We start from the raw sequence: 22,966 nt of genomic DNA, 5'->3' as shown, positions 1-22,966 counted from the left end.
AAGAGTAGCTCACATATCCCTGGAAAGAGGAAGTACCACAATAGATGTTAAGGTTCTCAAGTCCTGGAAATAATTGCGCTTTGAAATTACAACTTTCTAAATTGAAAGCTACCAATTAAGGCAGGTTGATTTGATTGTTAAGAAACTATAGAAAATCTGAATGTTACCTTTTGCCAAGTCAATTATGATGGAGCCTGGTGGAAATGGTGGATGAGTGAGTGGGCAGAAATTGGGTATAGCCAGTAGCGAAATAATAACTGGTTTGCTGAGAATTTTATTGCTACTAATGGAACTCTATTGGATATTCGTACAAATAACGCCACCTCTTTATGGATGTGCTAGTTTAAGTGGAGAGGACTTCTTAAAACATTAAATGTCAGCTGATTTGCATTTCAGAAATGTACAGATGGCCTTTTCAGAGGGGGAAGTTTTATCCGAACATGTCAGTCTACTGGTTATTCAACACACAAGGCACTGGAGGAACTCAGCAGGTCAGGCAGCATCTATGGAGGGAAAGGGGCAGTTGATGTTTCGGGTCGCGACCCTTCATCTGGACTGCTCTTTTCCCTCCATAGATGCTGTCTGACCCACTGAGTTCCTCCAGCATCTCGGGTGTTGCTCCAAATTCCAGCATCTGCAGTCTCCGGTGTTTCCATTTTACTGGATATTCACCCCTCATTATCAGTAATTTTAGGAAAATCTGTGCAAGAATTATATTGATAATGCTGGTGGGAATAAAAAAAACCTTATGATGTCGCCTATGTGGTGTCTCTGCATGAACAAAAAGCAAATCATTGAAGTTTGAAACAGATCACCTGCAAACCCTCGGGCGTTCGTTAACGAATTTACCTATGCGTCACAGTTGCCTTGGCGGACCACACGGCCGAGGTGACACGGTCGTCACGTGGCTCACGTCAATCAACAGATCCAGCGCTGATTGGCTTGAAGCCGTCGCAAGGCGGGCTTCAGGCAAGTTCCGGTTGGCGGGCTTTTGAGAGGGCGTGTTTCCAGTAAGTGTCCCAGCGAGTCGACGAGCGGGATTTCTCGTTTGGAGTAGACAGCAATCGCAAAATAAGAGGGCAAAATATTTCATTTGATGTGTTCAGCTGCAAAGCACGTGAAGGGATAAAATAGTAAACGTTCGGTGAACATAGGAGTATTTTGCTTGCGGTAACCCATTGCCATCGCTTTCCCAATTCAAATTTAGATCGGGTGGGACTGTTTGGAAAGCCTGTGAGGTGACGTAGCGCATGTCCGCAGGATTGGGGAAATAACTTGCAATGTGCTTTGTTAAGAACATCATTGTTGGGGGGGAGGAAAAAACGTCTTACTGCTTATTTCCAATAAAATATTAATGGTCATCCACGACCTGAACTTTAAGTTTGGAAGTCCACAGGAGTTTAGTCGATACTGCTGATGTAGAGACTACCAAAATGAAGTTGTTGTCTTCCGAGATCCATTTGACGTGTTGTATTTGGTATATGAGCTCAATTATCTTCTACATGTTCTAAACAACTATCCGTGGATTTCATGCAAAATTGGTTTGCCGTCTGATCTTCTGTTATACGATATGTTGGCATTTAGCTGTGTGATTAATTAGAAATCTGGTCGCATCAAATTTCGTTTAATTGAATGAGCATAATGATACACCTTTTTGTACATGTCATTTAATCCCATATAGGTCGTCTCTAGGTCAAGAATGCCTGACATATGGACACCTCTACATACGTTCCCTTAATATTAAATTCCAAAGGCCTACTAACAGCAGAAACTAACTTTCCATTTTTAGTAATTGTTCTTTTTTATCAGTCTTACGTGCTTTTGAATCCATTCATTACAATACTGTGATGATATCCTTACTATTTTGTATGATTTTTGTGTATTTTTTAATTTACGGACTTCTCTAAAGCAGAACCTGTTTGTTACCTGGGTATGGCCTGTATATCAAACCCAGAATGTGTTTTGAAAAGCAAACTGTGAATACCTCCAATGCTTTTTCTTTGACTACTAGATGAAAAAGAGATTATGTATGTGTGGTAATGCAATTATCTGTACAGCAAGTTATTTGCTGAAGTTAACATAGTTAAAATAGCATTGTAGTAGTTTAAAACTACTAAATCATTGGTTTCCACACTTCAACTACTGTCTTTAAATTTGTGTTTTCCCTGAGAGCAAATTATGTGTTTGCATATGTACTGTGGGGGAAGGTAAGGTCTTTTTTTAAAAAAAACAGGCATCTATTTTTGTGTGGATAATGAATCTTTCTAACTTCATAGTTTACCAGTTTTGTGCCACCAGCAGTCAGCTAATTTGCTTCTACTGATCCCCTCTTGCACTAACTTTGCTCTATAGGTGGCTGTGTTCTTAATGATCTTTACAAGATGATGAGTGGGCCCAGTTGTATCACATGGCTGATTGACTCATGTTTCTATTGTTGTGGATGGTGCCTCTGTTCTAGGTACTGGAATAAACTCTGATTGTGTTTGAAGTTTCAATGTAAATTAACTTAACTTATGAAATTTCAGAACAATGAGTAGACGGGAGACCACAAAGGAGGGAAGAAGAATCCTTCGATTGGCAGCCTCACTTTCACAGAATGTACCACGTACCCCATCAGTACAAAATGAAAGCTTGGTGGGAAGTCCGCCAATCAATACTACAAGCATAGAATCAGAGGATTTCACAGGGCAAGTTGCTTCTGGAATGGACCTGGATCGCGATGCAGCTGCTTCTGATTCAATGAAACTCCACTTGGAGAAATCAGAGAGTGAGGAATGTGATCAGATGCGTGCTGATGGAGACAAACCAGGTGTGGTATATGATTAGAAGACAGATTTAACTAGTTGGTTAGTTTATAGCACATAAACAGGTTACTTAGCCTAGCAGGTCTTTGCTGGTTTCATGTTATGCGCAGACCTCCACTTGCCATTTCAGCAAGGTTATTGGAGCGCTTTTTGAATCAAAAGCAAGGGTGCAGTTTGGACTTGTTGTAGACCTCTGTGAAAGTTTTGGTGACATTTTAAAAATAAAAATAACTGCAGTAATTCCAGTCCTTTCTCCCATGTCTTTCTTTCCTCTGAACTGGAGATTAGTTGATTATAAGGGATATATTTCATAAACTTGGCTAGGCATTTTAACTAGTTTGGAAAAGGATGAAGAAGATATTGCTTCGTGTTCATAATTATTGATATCTTGGATTCTGTTCTCACCTGAAATTCTAAAAGATAACAAATGTATAGTCTGTGCAATATTTAACAGTATGTAACACAGAAAAGAAGGGAAAGATACAGAATGTGACTGGAAGGAGGTGGTATGTCTTGAGAAAGCTGAAGAGAAGCAAGAAAAGAGGTTTGAGAACAAATAATTACTTATCCCCCCCTTTTTATTTTTTGCTGATCTAGTAAATTTCTTGTCCCTTGCTAATACTCTGAATGAGCTATAGCACTAATTTGAGCTCTTCAGAACAGTTAATCTATCACAGTGTAGGCTGTGATTTTTCTGCATTGTTTCCTCCCCACTAGGAATGCTGGGTAACAACTACATAGTAACTTGGTTGATCCAGTTGCTTATCTTGGAGGAATAATAGCTCCTGTGTGGAAGTGTATGCAAATGTCTTTCAGGCAAATTAATGCTTGTGATTGTGAACCTTGGAAGGAATTAATAATATCACGTGGTTTAATGCAGACTCAAATTTTGGCTACTTTAAAAGTCTGTTAACCTGCATTCTATTTGGACTCTAGCTTCATGACATTAATATAATTGCAATAATTGTTTGGTTAGGGAAAAAAATCCAGAAATGTGATCCTGGGATATGGTGACAGGATTGAGGTAACCTGATTTAAATGAGTATGTTTAAAGAGTTATGTGTTGTCTCTTCATTTCAGTTCCTTGTATCAGTCATTGGCTACTGATATCAGTACTTGGATATAAATTGCTATTATCATTGAGACTAATTTTGTTATCCTATAAACTGTATATCTACCCAGAATATGATTTATTTGCATATGAACTGCATAATGTTTTTGAAGTAGAAATGTAGTAAGGACTGATCGGCAACTGCATCTCCACAAATTGCTTGTGACTTTATGATTTTTGATCCTTCTGTACACTATTGCATCGTGTCCATCCAATATGTAATGAAAGATTGCACAAAAATCACAGTACAGCTCACTCCATTTTGGTAGTTCTCCCACTGAATTTGGAATTCCTTCTCCTGTTTCCAGCTTGCTGTTGTTTTTTGACTTGGGTGCGGGGTGGTAGTTTCATTTCCACTGTCCCATTGTCAAAAGAATCAAAAGGGAGTTGGATTTTTTTTAAACTCCAGGTTCCATAGTCGTGATGGGACCAAAACTATCAGCCATTGTTTAAATAATTGCAGATTATTAGATCACTAATAATCTAAAATAAATTACTAGTTCCACAATCTTCACATAATTTAAATTTGTTTTAAGACATTTTTTTTTAAATTGAGAGTAATTGTACAAATGAAGTTGCTCCCTTTTTGCCTGTTCTTTTTTTCCATATGCTCATTTAATTAGCTGTTTCAAATTATCATTGAGCAATTGAACTTTGAGACCAGGTTGAGAGTATAATTGCACAGGGTCATTCAACTTGTTATTCCTAGGTTGTCACTTTTATATTTAACCTACTTTCCTGCTTTTGTTTTAAGTCTGCAGTTTTTATTTTCAGTATTTATATGATTTGAAAATTCTGTGCCCTTCCAGTTGTTAAGATATTGTATTCTAACTTCAAAACCTGTGTTCTAAGTTTATAACCTGGATTTGAAAAAAATTCAACTCCTTTTTGATTCTTTTGACAATTATCTTAAATGTGTACCCAGTTCCAGTAAGAGTAGTTAGGGAAACACCTCATAATTTGTATGACTTCAGTAAGTCTCCTCTACCCTAAGGACAGCAATTCTAATTTCTACATTCTCTCCACATAAGTTCCTTACCTCTTTTATATGATGAGTGTGAAGGGTTGATTTTTAAAATTAATTACAATCAGTTTATTTCAAAAGTGTTAAATGTTTTACAAATTGAGGATTCTTTTGTTGCAGAGGAGCTTCCTGCAAAGACTGAAGAAGTTGATGTTAATGGTCTCATTGCAATACTGAAAGAGTTTGAAGAGAAACATATAAATCCAGTTTCTGCACTTTATCACTTTTGCCAGCGAAAAGGATGCCAGTTGCATTTTCAAGAAGAGGCGAATTCAGGTATTCTCCTATTCTGGTATTAGTGTTTCTGTTAAAAATGCCTTTTTAGAGGAATCATGAAGTTGTTGAATTTTTTCTTTATTTCTACTTGTTCTTTTTGCTATCTATAACCAGCTGTTATCAGGTGCACACTGAACTGGAACCACTACATCATGCTTCAAGTTCAAATTCCCTTGGGAGCTGGCCACAGAATGTTGCACTGTCCATTGCCATCATGTGATCCTTTCTCCTTTTATTGGAAATCACATAGAGCATTAAATATATTTAAAACAACCCTTGGCTTTAGTTGGCTAATCGATTGAACTGTATCACACTGTAAACCTGCCTTTATATTGCCAATTAATTTCTTATTATAGGTTAAGGGCATGTGAAATTAAAATTTGTGCAGTTAACTGCTCTTACTATTACTGAGTAAACTCGTAAACAGTGGGAAATATATTCAAATTTGCTGATGACTTTAGGTGCTAGGGTAAATAACATAGATGACAGTTGTAAAAGGACATTAAGTGACTGGGGAAAAAATTATGATACGAAGTTCATTATGGAATGTACATGTTCATTTTCTGGTGATCCAACAAGATGGATCAAGTATTTCCCAGTGATTCTGTGGAGGAGTAGAAGGATTTAAGAGATTATGTACAGAAATTCCTGAACCTAGTGAAAAATACAAACAAATTTCAAAGTCTGGTGGATTATTAGTCATTATAAGGGGAGTGTAGTGCTAAAGGGTGGAGCTTAAACTACAGTTGCCTAAACCCACAGCTAGGGAACTAATATTGGACTCCACAACTCAGGAAGAATTTATTAGCCTTAAAGAGCATCAAGGGTGGATGTTAGTGTTGGAATGTTTCTAGTGCTAAAATTGGGGCCAGGTTGCCTTGATGGTAATCGCTTGAGTAGGGAAGGTTTAAAGCAATTGCTTTATGATTTGGAAGATTTGCCAGGGAAGTGTTAAAAAGCACTTTATGCAGTACATAGTGGAAAGGTGGTCAATAGAACTGAGATACAATTAGATCACAGTCTACCTGTATTTCAGAATGAATTAAAGGGCTGAATGGCAAAAACGTGTGGTACAATACAAAATCAATGCATCATCACTAACAGGCTAAGGCTCTAGTTGTCTAGTTAAACAACTATAGTCAACAAAGAGATGAGAGAAAATAGCAAGCCCAAAAAAGATTGACATAAAATGTGAGGCAAAGTAGAAATCAAGCAGACTATGAGAGATCCAGAGAAACGTAATGAGTGATGGAGAATGTGGACTCATTAAAGATACAGTCCTGTTGGCATTGGTTTTATTATTGTCATTTGTACCAAGGTACAGTGAAAAACTTGTCTTGCATACAGATCATACAGGTCAATTCATTACACAGTGCAGTTACATTGAGTTAGTGCAGAGTGCATTGATGTAGTACAGGTAAAAACAATAAGGGATTAGTGTAGAAGGGCAAAATGGTCGGCATGGACATAGTGAGCCAAAGGGCCGGTATCTGTGTTCTATCACTATAATTCCATGCCAGACTATGATGAGCCATAGAAATACATAACTTTTAAAATCTGTTTTGTATCAAATTTCACACAAAAGTGGATAAATAGAGGACGCAACAAAAAGTGGTAAGTCAAGGATCTGAGTTGGTTGATTTCTTGAAAGTGGTAATAGAGAAAGTAAATGGAGTTAAATTGGGAACACTTCAGGAATGGCTGGTTTGCACCATAGATTATTAAAAGCAGCAAATGATGAAATGCAGTTGCATTAATCATTATTTACCAAAGTGTTCTACTTCAGATGTTTTGGATTCTAAAACTGCAAATACTATTCCATTGGACTTGGATGATTGAATGAGCAGGCTGGGACTTAATTTAACATCTTATTTAAAAAGTGATGCATTTAACAATATGGCATTCCCTCAGTACTGCACAAACGGTTTCAGCCTGGATTATTTATTCTTAAATCTCTACAAACTCATAACCTTCTGGTTCAGAGGACGAGAGAGCTTTTGAATTTATTAATTATTGTTCCCAAGTTATTTGTCACTAGAATAGTGAAATAAGGAGTGTCTTTTGCGTGGTCTCCATATGGACCCAGTAGGTACTTAAGATAGATCTGTAGAAGCAGTTATGAGAAAAGTAAAGTACACAGAATTTAAATAATTTTGATTAAAACTACACTTCAAAAGCACTTCATTGGTTACGAAGTGCTTGTGACAGCCTAAGTTTGTGAATGTATAAATGCAAGTATATATTTAAGTTTGCAGATATCAAGTTAGGAGATATAGTAAGATTTGTGGATGGGAACAGGAAATTGTAGGGACTGATAGACTAAATGAGAAGGCAGAACAATGAGGATGGCGTTTTGATGTGGATAAAACGCATGATCTCTGGAGAAATAGATTTTATTTTAATGGAAAGACTGGGAATTGAAGAAGAGTAAAAGAATTGAAGTGTCCCTGGACACATGTTATGGAAAGCTAGTGTATGGGTACAACACAAAATGAGGAAGTGATTCATCAGTTAAACTACCATTTTATCATACTTCATTGGAGCATTATATTCAGTTTTGGGGACCAAATTTCTGCAAGGTTATTGAAATTTAATGTGCTCTAAGTGGTCTTTCTGTTTTTATTGCATGATTTAAATGATTAAATTATGAGGATATGTATAAACTTGGTGAATTCTGGTTTAGAATATTTGAGGAGTTATTGAAATGAAATGTTTAAAATTATATGTCTATTTGTAGAGTGGGGAAGGGATGCAGGCATGGAGTGGTTGGGATGTACAAATTAAGAAGGAGAAGCTGTGTGTGTTTTGAAAAGCATTAAGGTGGATAAGTCCCCAGAGTCTGATGGAACCTATCCCAGTATACTGAAGGAGGCAAAGGAGAAGTTTGCTGTGGCCTTGACAGAGATCTTTGTAACCTCTTCAGTCACAGGTGAGGTCCCAGAAGACTGGAAAATAGCCAATGTTGTTCCTTTGTTTAAGAAGGGTAATGGGGCAAACCAGGGAATTATAGGCCAGTGAGTTGGGAAATTATTTGAGGAAATGAAGATGGTTGATGACAATAGGGCAGTGGATGTTGTCTACGTGGACTTTGGTAAGATATTTGACAAGGCCCCTCAAAGTATCTGGTCTAGAAGATTGTCACATGGGATCCACAGTGAGTTGGTAAGTTGGATACAAAATTGGCTCTGTCCTAGAAGACTGAGGGTAGTGGTGAAGGGATGTTTCTCTGACTAGAGGTCTGTGACAGTGGTGTTCCACAAGGACCAGTGCTGGGACCTCTGTGATTCAGATAAAAATGTAGGCAGTGTAATTAGTAAGTTTGCAGATGACACAAAAATTGTGGATAATGAGGAAGGTTGTCGATCAGTTGGAAATTTAAGCATAGAAATGGCAAATGGATTTTAATTCAGACAAACGTGAGGTGTTGCATTTTGGGAGGTCAAATGCAAGAAGAAAGTGTATAATAAATGGCAGGACCCTTGGGTTCTGATGTGCAGAAGGATCATTGGGTGCAACTCCATAAGCTTCCTGAAAGTGGTGATACAAGTGGATAGGATGGTAAAGAAGGTGTACGACATGCCTGTCTTCATTGGTTGGGCCATTAAATATAAAAGTCAGGAAGTCATGTTGCAGCTGTATAAAACTTAGGCCACATTTGGAATTTTGTGTGCAATTCTGGTCACCACACTGTAAGAAGAATGTGGAGGCTTTGGAGAGGATTCACCAGATGTTGCATGGATTGAAGAGTATTGGAGGCTTTGGACAAACTTGGATTGTTTTCTCTGGAGCTTCAGAGGCTAAGGGGCAACCTAAGAAGTGCATAAAATTGAGAGGCAGAGAGAGGGTAGATAGTCTTTATCAGGGTGAAAAGGTCAAATATTAGGGGACATAGATTTAAGGTGGGGGGGGTAGAATTTCAAAGGATATGTGCTGCACAAGTTTTTTTTTACACAGAGTGGTAGGTGTCTGGAATGTTCTACAAGGGAAGCGGTAGAAGCAGATGTGATGGCAACATTTGGGAGATTTAGAAAGACAGACAAACAGGCAGGGAATAGAGGGATATGGACCATATGCAGGCAGATAGGATTAGTTCAGATAGGCATCATGGTTGGTGCAGACATGGTGGGGTGAAGGGACTGTTCTAGTGTTGTTCTATTCTATTTAAATTGTTTCATCTATGGGCAAATCCAGAAAAAAGGAAAAGAGTTTTAAAATTCACACAGTACGTCTCACGAAGAATCTAGAGCACACTTGCCAAATCAGTGTGGGCTGTGGGTCAATTGAAGTTTTCAGGACTGAGATCAGTACACTTTTATTGGGAATGTATTGAGCAAAGTTAAGAAAATGCATTTGGGATGCAGATCAACAAAGATCAAAGTGAATAATGGAACAGGTTTGAAGAGCTGAATGGCCTGCTTTTCCTGTGGCTTTTGATTATTTGGCCACTTGTAGTTGTATTCTTTAAATATTAATTTTGTATTTTCTATAAGCTGATGGAAAAACTGACTTAACTGTTGTATTTTGTTAGGGGCTTCTCCTATGTCCTGTTACTCTCTTCGTGCAGTTGTAGATGGATTTGCGTTTGAAGAAGGAATAGGTATCACCAAAAAGGAGGCCAAATACAATTGTGCTGAAATTGCATTGAAACAACTCTATCAACAGTTGCAACAGATTGCATCAAGGGGTAAGGAACTTATTTCTATTGGGTTGACTTAGCATTGCTTATAAAATTGTGTCACTATCCTTTGTATATGGAAGTTAAAGTAAATCCAATGAAAAGGATCCTGCAGATACAGCCACTAAATAGCTGTTTCTCCCGATGGCTGTGTTCCCACTTGATTCAGAATCTTTAAAGAACTCTGCACCTGATATTCGGTCATTGTATGTCTAGGAAAATTCTGGTGTTTCTCATCAGAATCAATGAAAATGGTGATAATGATGATAACCTTGCCTAATGTGCTTTATAATTTTAATCCCTGTTTTTTTTTGGGGGGGGGGGTGAATCAAGAGATTAGTTTCCCTTTCAGATTAAACTTCATAGGGAAACTATCTCTTTATGCATTTATAATAATTGTTTTGGAGAGTATGGAGAATGAGATGGGGCACACTTCAAGTTAAGAAGCAAAAGAACTTGCCCTCTTCCTATTCCTCTCCATTGCCACAAGTGACAATGTATAGAATATTCTATTTAACCTAGTTCAAAGATCCCATCACAATTCTTAACAGTTGACTTGGGTTTAAAGTAATCTTGGCCCAACCAGTATATGTGCCATCTAAAGTTAAGAATTGATCATCCTGTCCATAAGATTAAAGCTAATTTTCTTCCCCTGTGAATTACTTCTATATAACCACAGAATGCGAGTAGAGTTGTTGCTTCACAGCTCCAACAACCAGGGTTCAATCCTGATCTTGGGTGCTGTCAGCATGGAGTTTGCACGTTCTCCCTGCGACCATATGAATTTCCTCCCACATCCTGAAAATGTACAGTTTGGTAGGTTAATTGGCCACTGTAAGTTGCCCCAAGTTTGTCACTGAATGGTAGAATTTGAGGTGAGTTGTTGGGAATGTGGAGAGAATGTGGGTTAGGGTAGGATTACTGTAAAAATGGGTCTTAAGGTTAGTGTAGACACATTGGGCTGAAGGGCCTGTTTTTGTGCTGCTGCTTCTCATCACTTGTGGCAACATGGATTTTAAAACTCATTGAAATCAGGTCTATGGGCATGGAAATTTGGGCATCAAATATTGGAATGGATGACTGCTAAATTGAATATTGATTAATACAAAGTAGAGCAGATCCATCAAACTGAAAGGTGTGGTAAACAATGAGGATTACATTAATGGACTGGCATAATGGGCAGACAAGTAGTGGATGAAATTTAGTAGAGAATTGTGAATTGATACATTTTGAGAGAGAGAGAGTGAAGAACATCAGTGTAGGCTACACTGCAGGAACAGAAGACCTGGATGTGCACATGTGTATCAATCTGAACATAGAAAAACTTACTGTGAGAACAGTTGGTAAAGCATATTGGATCATGGACTTTGTAAATATAGGTGCAGAGTACAGAACTGGTTAGGTTATAACTGAAGGTTTTAGAGAGGGTGCAAAAAAGATTCATTGGTTTCAGGGTAAAGGAATTTAAGCCACTAGGTTAAACTGGGGAAGTTGTGGTGTCTGTCGTTGAAGCTAAGAAGCCTGAGAGGACGGAGCGTACAAGAGCATGAAAGGCTTAGAAAGGAGTCTTTTGGTGGCACTACATGGAGTAGGTCGTATCTTGGCCCTGCTCCACTCACCTTTTAATTCCTAATGCACCACCCTTTAATAAGACTTATAATACTTTTACAAGATTGATTTTGACTCAAGTGTTGGAATGAATACCAGAGCTAAGGCTGGAGCTGATAGCAAGGATAACGAAGACCCTCAACTCACTTTGGAAGCTATGTCTAAACTGGATAAAAAGCTTGATCAGAGATTTGCCACTTTGGAAACGCTGCTAAAAGATATGGAAGACAGACAAACCACACTCATACAGGAGAGTGCTAAACAACAGCAATTAATTGCTGAACTGGATCAAGCTGGCAAAGAGAAATCGCAGACTGAACTTACTGGAAAAAGATTTAACTGTGACCAAAGACTGGAACAGCAAAGACAGGATTATTGATTTAGAAAGCCGCAGTCGGAGAAATAATGTGAGGATCATCGGCCTCTCCGAGAACACTAAATCTGGTAATCCCATTGAATTCTTTTCTAAACTTCTGATAGATGTGTTTGGCTCTGAAGTGTTTTCTATACACCCTATACTTGATCGTGCCCATCAAGTGTTAAGACCAAAACCTCTGGCAGATCAAAAACCACGGCCAGTAATATTGAGATTTGACTATGTGAGTACTAAAGAATGTTTGATTCGAATTGCTTGTCGTCAAGGAATGGTCCAGTACAAAGATTGGAAGTTTTGTTTGGTTGAAGATTATACCCCAAAAGCTGTGAAAGAGACTGTTTTACAAACCGATTATGTCACAGCTTTATCAAGGGAATTATCAACCTGCATTACTGTTCCCAGCCCGCCTGAGAATTTTACTTCCTGACAAATCATGCCAATGGTTTAATTCCGTTAAAGAAGCCGAAGATTTCCTCCAAGGTTAACTTTTTGACTCCAGATGGTCAAGACATATGCTTTTCTTTGATTTTATACTTGGTCTACTAAGCAATGATTAACTTACAAGTTTAAATGCTTTTTAAGCCCAGAGATACTCTCCTGCCATTTGTTAATATATTCATGCTTGGTTCTGGAACATGGATACTTACCATGTTTCAATTTAATTTTTTTCTCTTTATTATTTTACTTTGATATTTTTAATGTTCTGTTTGGGTAATAATTAAGAATTTAACTGACTGCTTTTTTCTCTTTAAAATAAGACTGTATTTCTTAAATGTCAACAGTTTATATTTGTGACTTTGAACTTACTTAGCAAGTCTGTCTGAAGAATTGTTTTGGGTATTTCTACCTTCATGTTTGGACTATTGATGGTGCCTTACATTCTTTTCAACTTGGAGATTTGCCACCAAGAGTTGGGGTTAAGTAATAGTGGGTAGCATTCTGGCTGCCTATTGGCCAGTTCTCAGGTTTTGGTGGGTGGGGCTGTTTTTAGGTTAGTTTTTATCATCTTCTGGACTGATAAACTACTAGTATGTCTGAATTGTCGTCATATCTGGCTCCTCCTTAAACTTTTTTCCTCTTCCTGTTAATGAATCTCCCATGCAATAAGGTTAACCCTTTACATACCATATGTTTTTTAGTCTATTAAAATGGATAAGATTAATTTTTTTTACGTGGAATACAAATGGCTTGAATAATCCAATTAAGTGTAAGAAGATCTTTAAAGTTTTTCATAGACTGAATGCTCAGATTATTTTTGCACAGGAGACTCGTATTAGGAGAGAGGATAATCAGCACTTTTTTAGATTTTGGAGGGGTCAACAGTTTCACTCTCAGAAGCAGAGGTGAAGGGAGTCTCTATTTTTATAGACTCAATTTCATTTGTTCATCGTGACACAATTTCAGACCCGAATGGTAGATTTTTATTAATTATTGGCTTACTTCATAACAAAGTTGTTATGGTTAATGTTTATGCACCTAATGTGGATCATCCTGAGTTTTTTTAACATTTATTTGCATCTTTTCGTAATTTAAACAAATATATGTTGATTATGGGTGGAGATTTCAATTGTTGTTTAAACTCCTCGATGGATAGATCCTGTGTCGAGTCTTGCACTTCCTAACACATCTGTCTTTATTAATTCCTTTTTAGTTGATTCCAGAATCTTAAGAGTTTGGAGACCTCGACACCCATATGATAGAGTTTTAATTCTTTTCCCATGTTTATCACAATTACTCTAGGATTGATTACTTTTTTTTTTATTGACGCACGATTAGTTCCACTTGTTATTGACTGTAAGTATGATGCAACTGCCATTTCTGATCATGCACCATTGAAACTGTCAAGTAAATTAGCAGACGTACCCTCTGGTACTAGACAACGGCGACTCAGTCCTTCTCTATTGCAGGATTTAGACTTTGTCCATTTTATTAAAGAACAGATTTCTTTTTTCTTTTCAACTAATTTTACTGAAGAAATTTCCAGTGGGATATTATGGGATACCTTTAAAGCTTATATCAGCGGTCAAATTACTTTGTACTCTGCTGGACTGAAAAAATGAACTAATAATGAATTACATATATTGGCTGATGAGATTAAAGAAATTGATTTTAAAAAAATACTCTGCTCCTAATTTGGAGCTCTATAAAAAGAGAACAGAACTTCAATTATAACAGTTTATTATTAACATCTCCAACTGAAAATCAATTACTCAAAACCAGAAGTCAGTTTTATATACATGGTGATAAATCTGGTAAATTGTTGGCCGGCCAACTGAAAGCTGTTTCAACCAAACATTAGATTATTAAAGTTTGTAAACGAGATGGTAATTACATGGTAGACCATGATCAAATTAATAAATCTTTTCAAGAATTTTTTTTTACTTTATATCAATCTCCTGAGGATTCTACATCAATGCATGAATTTTTAAGGAATTTGAAGACTCCGAAATTATCACTTAATGAACATTTAATATTAGATGCACCCATTTCGGAGGAAGAAATAAAGCAATTTTTTCAATGAATTCGGGTAAAACACGTCCCGATGGGTATACAGTTGAATTTTTTAAATCCTTTTCTGACCTTCTCTCTCCCTGCTTAGGTAAAATTTTTAAAGACTCCCTATCAGTGGGTAAATTACCACAATCCTTTTATGAAGCAACTATTTCTTTAATTCTTAAAAAGGATAAAGATCCCACTGAATGTGCCTTTTATAGACCTATTTCTTTATTGAATGTGGATTCTAAATTTTTTTCCAAAATATTGGTTTCTAGACTGGAAAAGGTACTTCCACATTATTTCTGATGACCAGACAGGATTCATCAAGAATTGTTATTTGCATTTTAATATTAGGAGGTTAATGAATATTATATATACCCCATCATCTGTAATTCCAGAATTTTGCTAGATGCCGAGAAGGCATTTGATAGTCGAATGGGAATATTTATTGAACATGCTTGAGAAATATAATTTTAGCTCAAATTTCATATCTGCGATCAAATTGATTTACCACACCTATGGCTTCAATACTTATAATCAGGGATCCCCCTTGATCAGGCTTTTTCGAGGCACTAGACAGGATTGCCCTCTAAGTCCTTTATTATTTGATATTGCTTTGTAACCTTTGGCAATTGCCATTCAGGATTCTTCTAACATATTTGGTATCACTCATGGAAAGAGGCATCAAGATATCTCTTTATGCAGATGACCTGTTACTTTATATCTCTAACCCGGAGAAATCTATCCCTGCAGTATTATCATTACTTGCTCAGTTTAGTGTTTTCTCTGGTTATAGATTAAATCTTAAGAGTGAACTTTTCCCATTAAACATGCAAGTCCCAATTTATAGGCAATTACCATTTAGATTAGTGACTGATTACGTACCTGGGTGTTAAAATTACCAAGAAACACAAGGACTTACTTAAAGTTAACTTTTTACCTTTAATTGATTACGTTAAACAATTATTTACTAAATGGTTCCCATTCTCTCTATCATTGATTGGCCGAATTAATGCAGTTAAGATGAATATTTTACCAAAATTTTTGTATTTATTTCAGGTGATTCCAACTTTTATCTCAATCCTTTTTTGACACTTGATTCCAAGATTCTTTCATATATATGGCAGAATAAAAACCCAAGGTTAAGTAAGAAATATTAACAAAAATTAAAGGATGGTGGTATGGCTTTGCCTAACTTTAGATTTTACTATTGAGCAATTAATATTAGATAATTTTCTGGGTACAAGATTTAGATGCAATTCAGTGTTCTCGTTGGGTATACTTTGAGTGTGAATCGGTGCAAGGATTTTCATTAGTTTCTACTTTAGGAGCTTCATTCCCTTTTGCACTTACTAAATTGAGTAAACAAATGACTAATCCAATTGTTAAACGTACAATACAGATATGGTTTCAATTTTGTAAATTTTTTGGATTGAATAAATTTAATTTATCAAGTCCTATTCAATCTAATTTTTTCTTTCAACCATCCAGAATTGACTCTTCTTTTTCTTTATGGAAAATGAAGGGAATAACATGTTTTTGTGATTTATTCATTGATAACTGTTTTATCTTTTGAACAGCTGTCTAATAAATACAATCTGCCTAGATCACATTTTTTTTCAATATTTACAGATTAGAAATGTTTTAAAAGTTACTTCATCTTCTTTTCCGACACCATATAAAATTGAAATTACGGAAAAAATTTTAGGTTTTAATCCTTATGATCGGATTATGAAAATACGTCCAGAGGAACTTGATAAAATTAAGAATGAATGGGAAAGAGAACTCCAGATATTTTTACCTACAGAGATGTAGAAAATTCTTCAATTAGTTAATACATCTTCAGTGTGTGCTAGACACTCTTTGATACAGCTTAAGGTGGTTCACAGGACCCATTTGTCCAAGGACAAGTTAGTCCATTTTTATCATCATATAAATCCTATATGTGACGGATGTAATTTGGAGGTGGCTTCCCTGACACACATGCTTTGGTCCTGTCCCTTTTTGGAAAAATATTGGGAAGATATTTTTAACATTATTTCATCTGTATTGAATATTGATTTATAACCTCATCCTATTATTGCAATTTTTGGGTTACCAATGATGGAATCTGGCCATTTATCTGCTTCTGCTTGTTGTATGATTGCTTTTGTCACATTAATAGCCAAACCATAGAACCATACAGCACAAAACAGGCCCTTAGGCCCACCATGTTGTGCCGTCCATCAAACCACCCTCACACTACCTAACCCTTTCCTCCCGCATATCCCTCTATCTCTCATTCCTCCATAGGCCTATCCAACAAGCCCTTGAACCTGTCCAATGTATCTGCCTCCACCACCACCCCAGGCAGTGCATTCCATACACCAACCAGTCTCTGGGTGAAAAACCTCCCCCTGACATCTCCCCTGAACCTCCCACCCATAACCTTAAAGCCATGCCCTCTCGTCTTGAGTATTGGTGCCCTGGAAAGGAGGCGCTGACTGTCTATCTATTCCTCTCAATATTTTATATACCTCTATCATGTCTCCTCTCATCCTCCTCCTTTCCAGTGAATAAAGCCCTAGCACCTTAAGCCTCTCCTCATATTCAATACGCTCTAATCCAGGCAGCATCCTAGTAAATCTCCTCTGCACCCTCTCCAACGCCTCCACATCCTTCCTATAATGAGGCGACCAGAACTGAACACAGTACTCCAAGTGTGGCCTAACTAGAGTTTTGTAAAGCTGCATCATCACTTTGCGGCTCTTAAACTCAGTCCCGTGATTTATGAAAGCCAATGTCCCATTGGCCTTCTTAACTGCTCTTTCCACCTGTGAGGCAACTTTCAATGAACTGTGAATATGAACCCCCCCCCCCAGATCCCTCTGCTCCTCCACACTGCCAAGTACCTTGCCGTTTACCCTATACTCTGCCCTGGAGTTTGTCCTTCCAAAGTGTAGCACCTCACATTTAACCGGATCTGCCACTTGTCAGCCCAGCTTTCTGTAAGCTCCGACAGCCCTCCACACTATCCACAACACCACCGATCTTAGTGTCATCTGCAAACTTATTAACCCAGCCTTCCACCCCCTCATCTAAGTCATCTATAAATATCACAAAAAGTAGAGGTCCCAGAGCCAATCCCTGCGGGACACCACTAGTCACTGCCCTCCAATCCGAGGGCACTCCTTCCACCACAACTCTCTGCTTTCTACATGCAAGCCAATTCCTAATCCACACAGCCAAGCTTCCCTGGATCCCTTGGCCTGTGACCTTCTGAAGAAGCCTACCATGAGGAACCTTATCAAATGCCTTACTAAAATCCATGTAGACCATATCCACCGCACTACCCTCATCAATCTTCCTAGTCATCTCCTCAAAGAACTCTATCAGGCTTGTGAGGCAAGATCTTCCCTTCACAAAGCCATGCTGGCTGCCCCTAATCAGTCCATGATTCTCTAGGTGTTCATAAACCCTATCCCTTAGAATCCTTTCTCACAGCTTACCCACCACAGACGTGAGACTCACTGGTCTATAATTTCCTGGACTATCCCTATTACCTTTTTTGAACAAGGGGACAACATTCGCAACCCTCCAATCCTCTGGCACCATCCCTGTGGACAACGAGGACTCAGATCCTTACCAGCGGTTCAACAATCTCCTCCCTAGCCTCTCGAAGCAGCCTGGGGAAAATCCCATCAGGCCCCAGAGATTTATCTGTCTTAATATTATTTAACAACTTCAACACATCCTCTCTCTTGATATCTACAATCTTGAGAACATTACCCCTACCAGCACTCCCTTCTGCGTCATCAAGACCCCTCTCCTTGGTGAATACCGAAGAGAAGTATTCATTGAGAACTTCTCCCACTTCCGCCGCCTCCAGGCACATTCTCCCACCTTTGTCTTTAATTGGACCTACCTCTACCCTAGCCATCCTCCTACCCTTCACATACTTGAAAAAGGCCTTGGGATTTTTCTTAACCCTACTAGCCAATGCCTTTTCATGTCCCCTTCTAGCTCTCCTCAGCCCTTTCTTAAGTTCCTTCCTCGCTACCCTATATTCCTCCTGGGCCCTGTCTGAACCTTGCTGCTTATACCTCATGTACACTACCTTCTTCTTCCTAACAAGTCGTTCCATTTTGTTCAAATGGAAAGATCCAATACCTCCCACCACTTTTCAGTGGTTCTCTCAAACTATAGAATGTTTAAACTTAGGAAAAAATAGGAGTGGTACTGTTGATCCTTTGCTTAAATTTGAGGAAGTTTGGAGTCCATTTATTCAATATTTCCATATGATATAAGCTGACCTTTTTCAGATCCCTTTCAATAACCCTCGAATACAGAGGAGCGGAGTTAACGACATGATTATGTTTTTTAATTGAAGAAATATCAGTCCAGTTTTTTGAAGTTTTTGGTTTCTTTTGGTTTATTATTAATTTTTTTGATTTGGGGGTTCTTTTCTCATTAAATATCTTTTCAATTTTCCTTTTGTATTACGTTCACTTAAGAGAACGGGAGGTCTAGATTACTTTTAACTCCTTGTGATTAAGATGTGTGTGTGTGTGTGTGTATATATATATATACACATATATATATACATAAACTGTTATCCTGATCTCTCTGCACCATATGAATGATTATTAATGTTATATTAATTTATACTAATTTGAAAATTAATAGAAAGATTGAAAAGAAAGGTTAAATAAAGAGAAGCTGTTCCTTGAATCTGGCCCTTGAATCATTGCTACAGGAAGTGGGCAAAAAAAAAATCAGGGGAAATGTTAGGCAAAACTTAGTTGCGTAGAATGGTTATAATCTGGAACTTGTTGGGTGGCAGAAACCAAGCCAAAATGAAGCAGAAAATGTTGGAAACTCCCAATAGGTGAGGCAGCATTGTGGAAAGAGAAACAGTTGATGCTTCTGGTCCAAGATCCTCCTTCAAACCAAGTCAATCTTGACTTTCAAAAGGCACTTGAGGAAAAATAATTTTCAGGAATATAGGGAAAGGACTGATTCTACCATCAGTGGAATGAAGGCATTTGGGTCAGGGGACTTAGTGGTGTACACAGGTCTACTCTGTTTCAGTATTGTGCATCAGCTTGACAGGAGCTGGTTCTTCTACACTATAATTCTTCCAATTCGTGCATAAATTATTCTGTGACCCACGTTACATTAACAATTTTGAGCATAATAGTTTGCTGCATCCTTCATCTCCCATGTGCATAATGCCTCCCTTGAGTTAAAGACAGGCCTTGAATTTGTTCTCATAGATCTCAGAGTATTATGTGCAATTTTTATTCCTCGTATTCCTCAGAACTGCTGTCAAGCACTCTCCTTTTAAGAAGACAGTGCATCTAATAAATTGCCAAGATTTATCTTCAGGTACTGGCCCTGTGTTTATCAAGCGGTGAAAGAGGTTTATTCATTAATCTATGTTGGAGACGAAATTTGTATCCAATATTTTGTATTTGTAGCATGATCGAATTAATTTCACAGCTGGCTTTTCCAAAACAATGGATAACTAGTTTGGTAAATGGCATTCATTTTATTACTTTCAATACTTTAAAGCCGCTTCATGGTTCAAATCCGATTTGAACAATCAAGCATGAAGATAATCTACTAGTGTCCTTGCTGTGTAGAATAGAAGTTAGTTCAAGCCTCTCATTCAGCTACTAATGGTGGAAGCTATGTCGTTCATATTTTGCCTAAGTTAAAAGTTATAAGATCATCCCATTCTTCAAACTTGACCACAAAAATGTAAGTTGACACACCAATCCAGTAATGAGAAAACATTGCAAGAGCTGTAGGTTTTCCAATTAAATTTTACAACAAGGCCTGGGCTGTGTTCAGAAGACCAGGCCTTGATGTAAAATGTAATATCTTGAAGGAGGGCAGTGAGTTATCCTTAAAGTTCTAGCCAAAAGTTATTCATCAGTTAATATAACATTGTCACATTGTGGAAATACACCATGCACAATTTGGCTGCCATGTTTCTAACATTACAACAGACTACTCTACTCTTCAATTGGCTATACATCACTTTAATGCCTCTGTCATGGAATGCACTTCAGAGCATGATAAGTTGAATTGGGAGTAGGCCTTATTGCTTGTTTCAAGTTCACTTTCCTGTCCACTTCCCTTGATTCTCTTATTATCCTGACAAACTATTGATCATCGTTTTGATTTTATTCAACTGTACACCCACAGACTTCTGAGAAAAGGAATTCCAAAGATTCACAGGCCTCTGAGTAAAGGATTTTGTCTGCATCTCAATGCAAAATTGTTGATCGCACATCCAAACACAATACTCTCGAGTTCTAGACCCTTCGGCCTGAGGAAAGCCTTTCTGATCTTGAGTCTCAATATCTTCAGTTCTTTTCACCACATTATAAGAACGCACAATACTAGAAATAGTCTGCAAGTCAGGCAGCATTTGGAGAGAGAAACAATATTAACGATTCAGTTCAATGACCTTTCATCAGAACCAGAAAATTAAGAAAAGAAATGTATTTTAAATTGTAGAGAAGGAGAAACTAAAGGAATATTTGTGATAGGATAAAGGCCAGGAGAGAGTGGTGGTGGTAGTGTTAATGGAAAGAAGACACTAAAGGCAATTGTATAACCAAAAAATAATATCCTGGCCAACTTGCACAGAATTTCCATTAACAATGCGTTAGAGAAAGAAGCATAATGTGCGTGTAACTGTGCCCATTGTCCCATTTGCACCTGTCATGTTACAGATGCTCACTTTGTTCTGCTCATTCCTCCCTTCTCTCCTATTGAAAACTAACTTGTTTTTCCTCTTCCCCAGTTCTGATGAAGGGCCTGGACCTGAAACATTAACTGTTCCACTTTCCACAGATGCTGTCAATGTTTCCAACATTTGTTTTTATTTCAGATTACCAGTATGTTCAATTTTTTTTAATTTTCATTGAATATCAAAAGATATCTTTAAGGGCAATGTAAATAGGAGTAAAGTAATTAATTCTGAAATTATTAGAAGAGGAGGAAAAAAAAATGTTAGAGATGTGACACCAGATATTGGTGTGGCTGGCTATCCGAAATTGTTGAGTTTAGCATCAAGTCTGGGTGGCTGCACTGTACTTGAGGTGCTATTCTTTGAAATCACATAGAACAGTGTAGGAGACTAAAGACAGGTGTGGGTGGAATGGAGAATTAAAGCGACAGGCAGCTGGAAACTCCATGTCGCCTTGTCTGACTGAACAGAAGTTCTGTGCAAAGCCTTTCTGCATTTGGGTCCCCTGATGTGGAGGAGATCACATTGTGAGCACCAAATGCAGTACCTGAATTGGGAGGAGTACATGTTAATTACTACTCCACCTGGAAAGATAGTTTGTGGCCCTGGTAGTCGGACTATTATTGCATCTTCTGGGTGATAGCACGGAAAGGTGCCATGAGAAGGGAAGTGGATACTGGTGGGAAGAAAGAGTGAACTAGGGTGCTCTGAAGGGAACAGTCCCTTAGAAAAGCTGAATGGGGAGAATAAGATTTGGCTAGTGGTGGCATCACATTGGAGCTGTTTGAAACAATGGTGATCAGTTTTGGCAAACCCATTTGCAGTTTTGTTAGAGCTAACCTTTGTGGGTTATTTCTCTCTTGCCTTGGTTTTGATGGTGAATTTCAAGAAGCCCAGTAATTCCATGCACGAGCTATCAGTTTGAGACACTGATTTAAAATAGGGCTGAAATTCTCTCATTAAGCCACCTCTTCAGAAGGGATGGTGTGTGCACAGCCAACTGAGATAAACCCAAAGTTCAGCATATCACGGTCTTCATTTGGATTGAGAGACATTTTTGCTCATTCTGAGGACCCATGACTTTTCTACTGTCCACACCTGATTTTTTTTTTTCATTTCTCAGTGGGTCAAGTGGCATTTGTGGGAGGAAAGGAATTGTCAACATTTTGGAATGAAACCCTGCAGCAGTTCTGAAATGTCAACAATTCCTTCCCTTTCCCCACCACAGATGCTGCTCAACCCGCTGAGTTCCTCCAGCAGATTGTTGCTCCAGATTCCAGGGTCTGCCGTCTCTTGTGTCTCCTGTGTTTCATTTCTGTTTTGCACACACAAACAGTACTTCCTTTCAGCACCTATATATTCTTAACTTTTATAACCACAAAGATTTGGAGGAGATTTTTTAGTCTGTGTTTGAAGAACTGAAAGATTTGGTAATGATATTTTTAATATTAACAGACACTTTACATGTGTTTAAGAAACCCTTGCTTTCCCTATTGAGAATAAGTTCTGGCTGATTTCCAATTGCAGCAGCCTGTTTAGATACTATATTTTCTTCTATATTGTAAGCTGAATTTGTAGTAAAATGGTGAGAATGTTACCATCAGATTGCTTCCATTTTATAGTTTTAAAAAAAAATGTTTTGGCTCCAATTATTCTTCATCAGCAATCATCCAACTCCAAGGAAAAATAAAACGTCTAAGTCACCTTAACTGAAATTGGTCAAAGTGGGGAGATTCCCCAACATTTGATTTAACTTGTGCTGCAGAATGTCAGCTTCGTCCTACCTGTCTAGTTTCTCGTTAAACATCATCAAATTTGAAACCAGTCCATAAGGTGGGTGAGATAAAAATCCTG

General features: G+C 37.8%; 2 protein-coding genes across 9 annotated transcripts in view; both read left to right on the top strand.

The window, feature by feature from the left end:
- Window positions 1-995, top strand: part of rnaset2l (ribonuclease T2, like) — a 55,929-nt gene extending 54,934 nt beyond the window's left edge. The window contains exon 9 of the mRNA XM_052044064.1: window positions 863-995. Coding sequence (XP_051900024.1) covers window positions 863-995 — 133 coding nt within the window. The remainder of the gene's footprint in view (window positions 1-862) is intronic.
- A 23-nt stretch (window positions 996-1,018) lies between these two features.
- LOC127586405 (adenosine deaminase domain-containing protein 1-like) overlaps window positions 1,019-22,966 on the top strand; it is a 56,688-nt gene continuing 34,740 nt past the window's right edge. For 4 of the 8 annotated variants that reach the window (XM_052044339.1, XM_052044336.1, XM_052044341.1 and 1 more), the window contains exons 1-4: window positions 1,076-1,170; window positions 2,526-2,809; window positions 5,060-5,215; window positions 9,744-9,899. In XM_052044339.1, the coding sequence (XP_051900299.1) occupies window positions 2,530-2,809; window positions 5,060-5,215; window positions 9,744-9,899 (592 nt within the window). In that variant the 5' untranslated portion in view covers window positions 1,076-1,170; window positions 2,526-2,529. Of the gene's footprint in view, window positions 1,239-2,525; window positions 2,810-5,059; window positions 5,216-9,743; window positions 9,900-22,966 lie in introns of all 8 variants that reach the window. The other 4 variants (XM_052044334.1, XM_052044338.1, XM_052044337.1 and 1 more) reach the window with 4 other exon arrangements.

The sequence above is a fragment of the Pristis pectinata genome, chromosome 35 (genome assembly GCF_009764475.1).
Source record: "Pristis pectinata isolate sPriPec2 chromosome 35, sPriPec2.1.pri, whole genome shotgun sequence".
Lineage (NCBI taxonomy): Eukaryota > Metazoa > Chordata > Chondrichthyes > Rhinopristiformes > Pristidae > Pristis > Pristis pectinata.
This window is presented reverse-complemented; position numbering and strand designations above follow the sequence as displayed.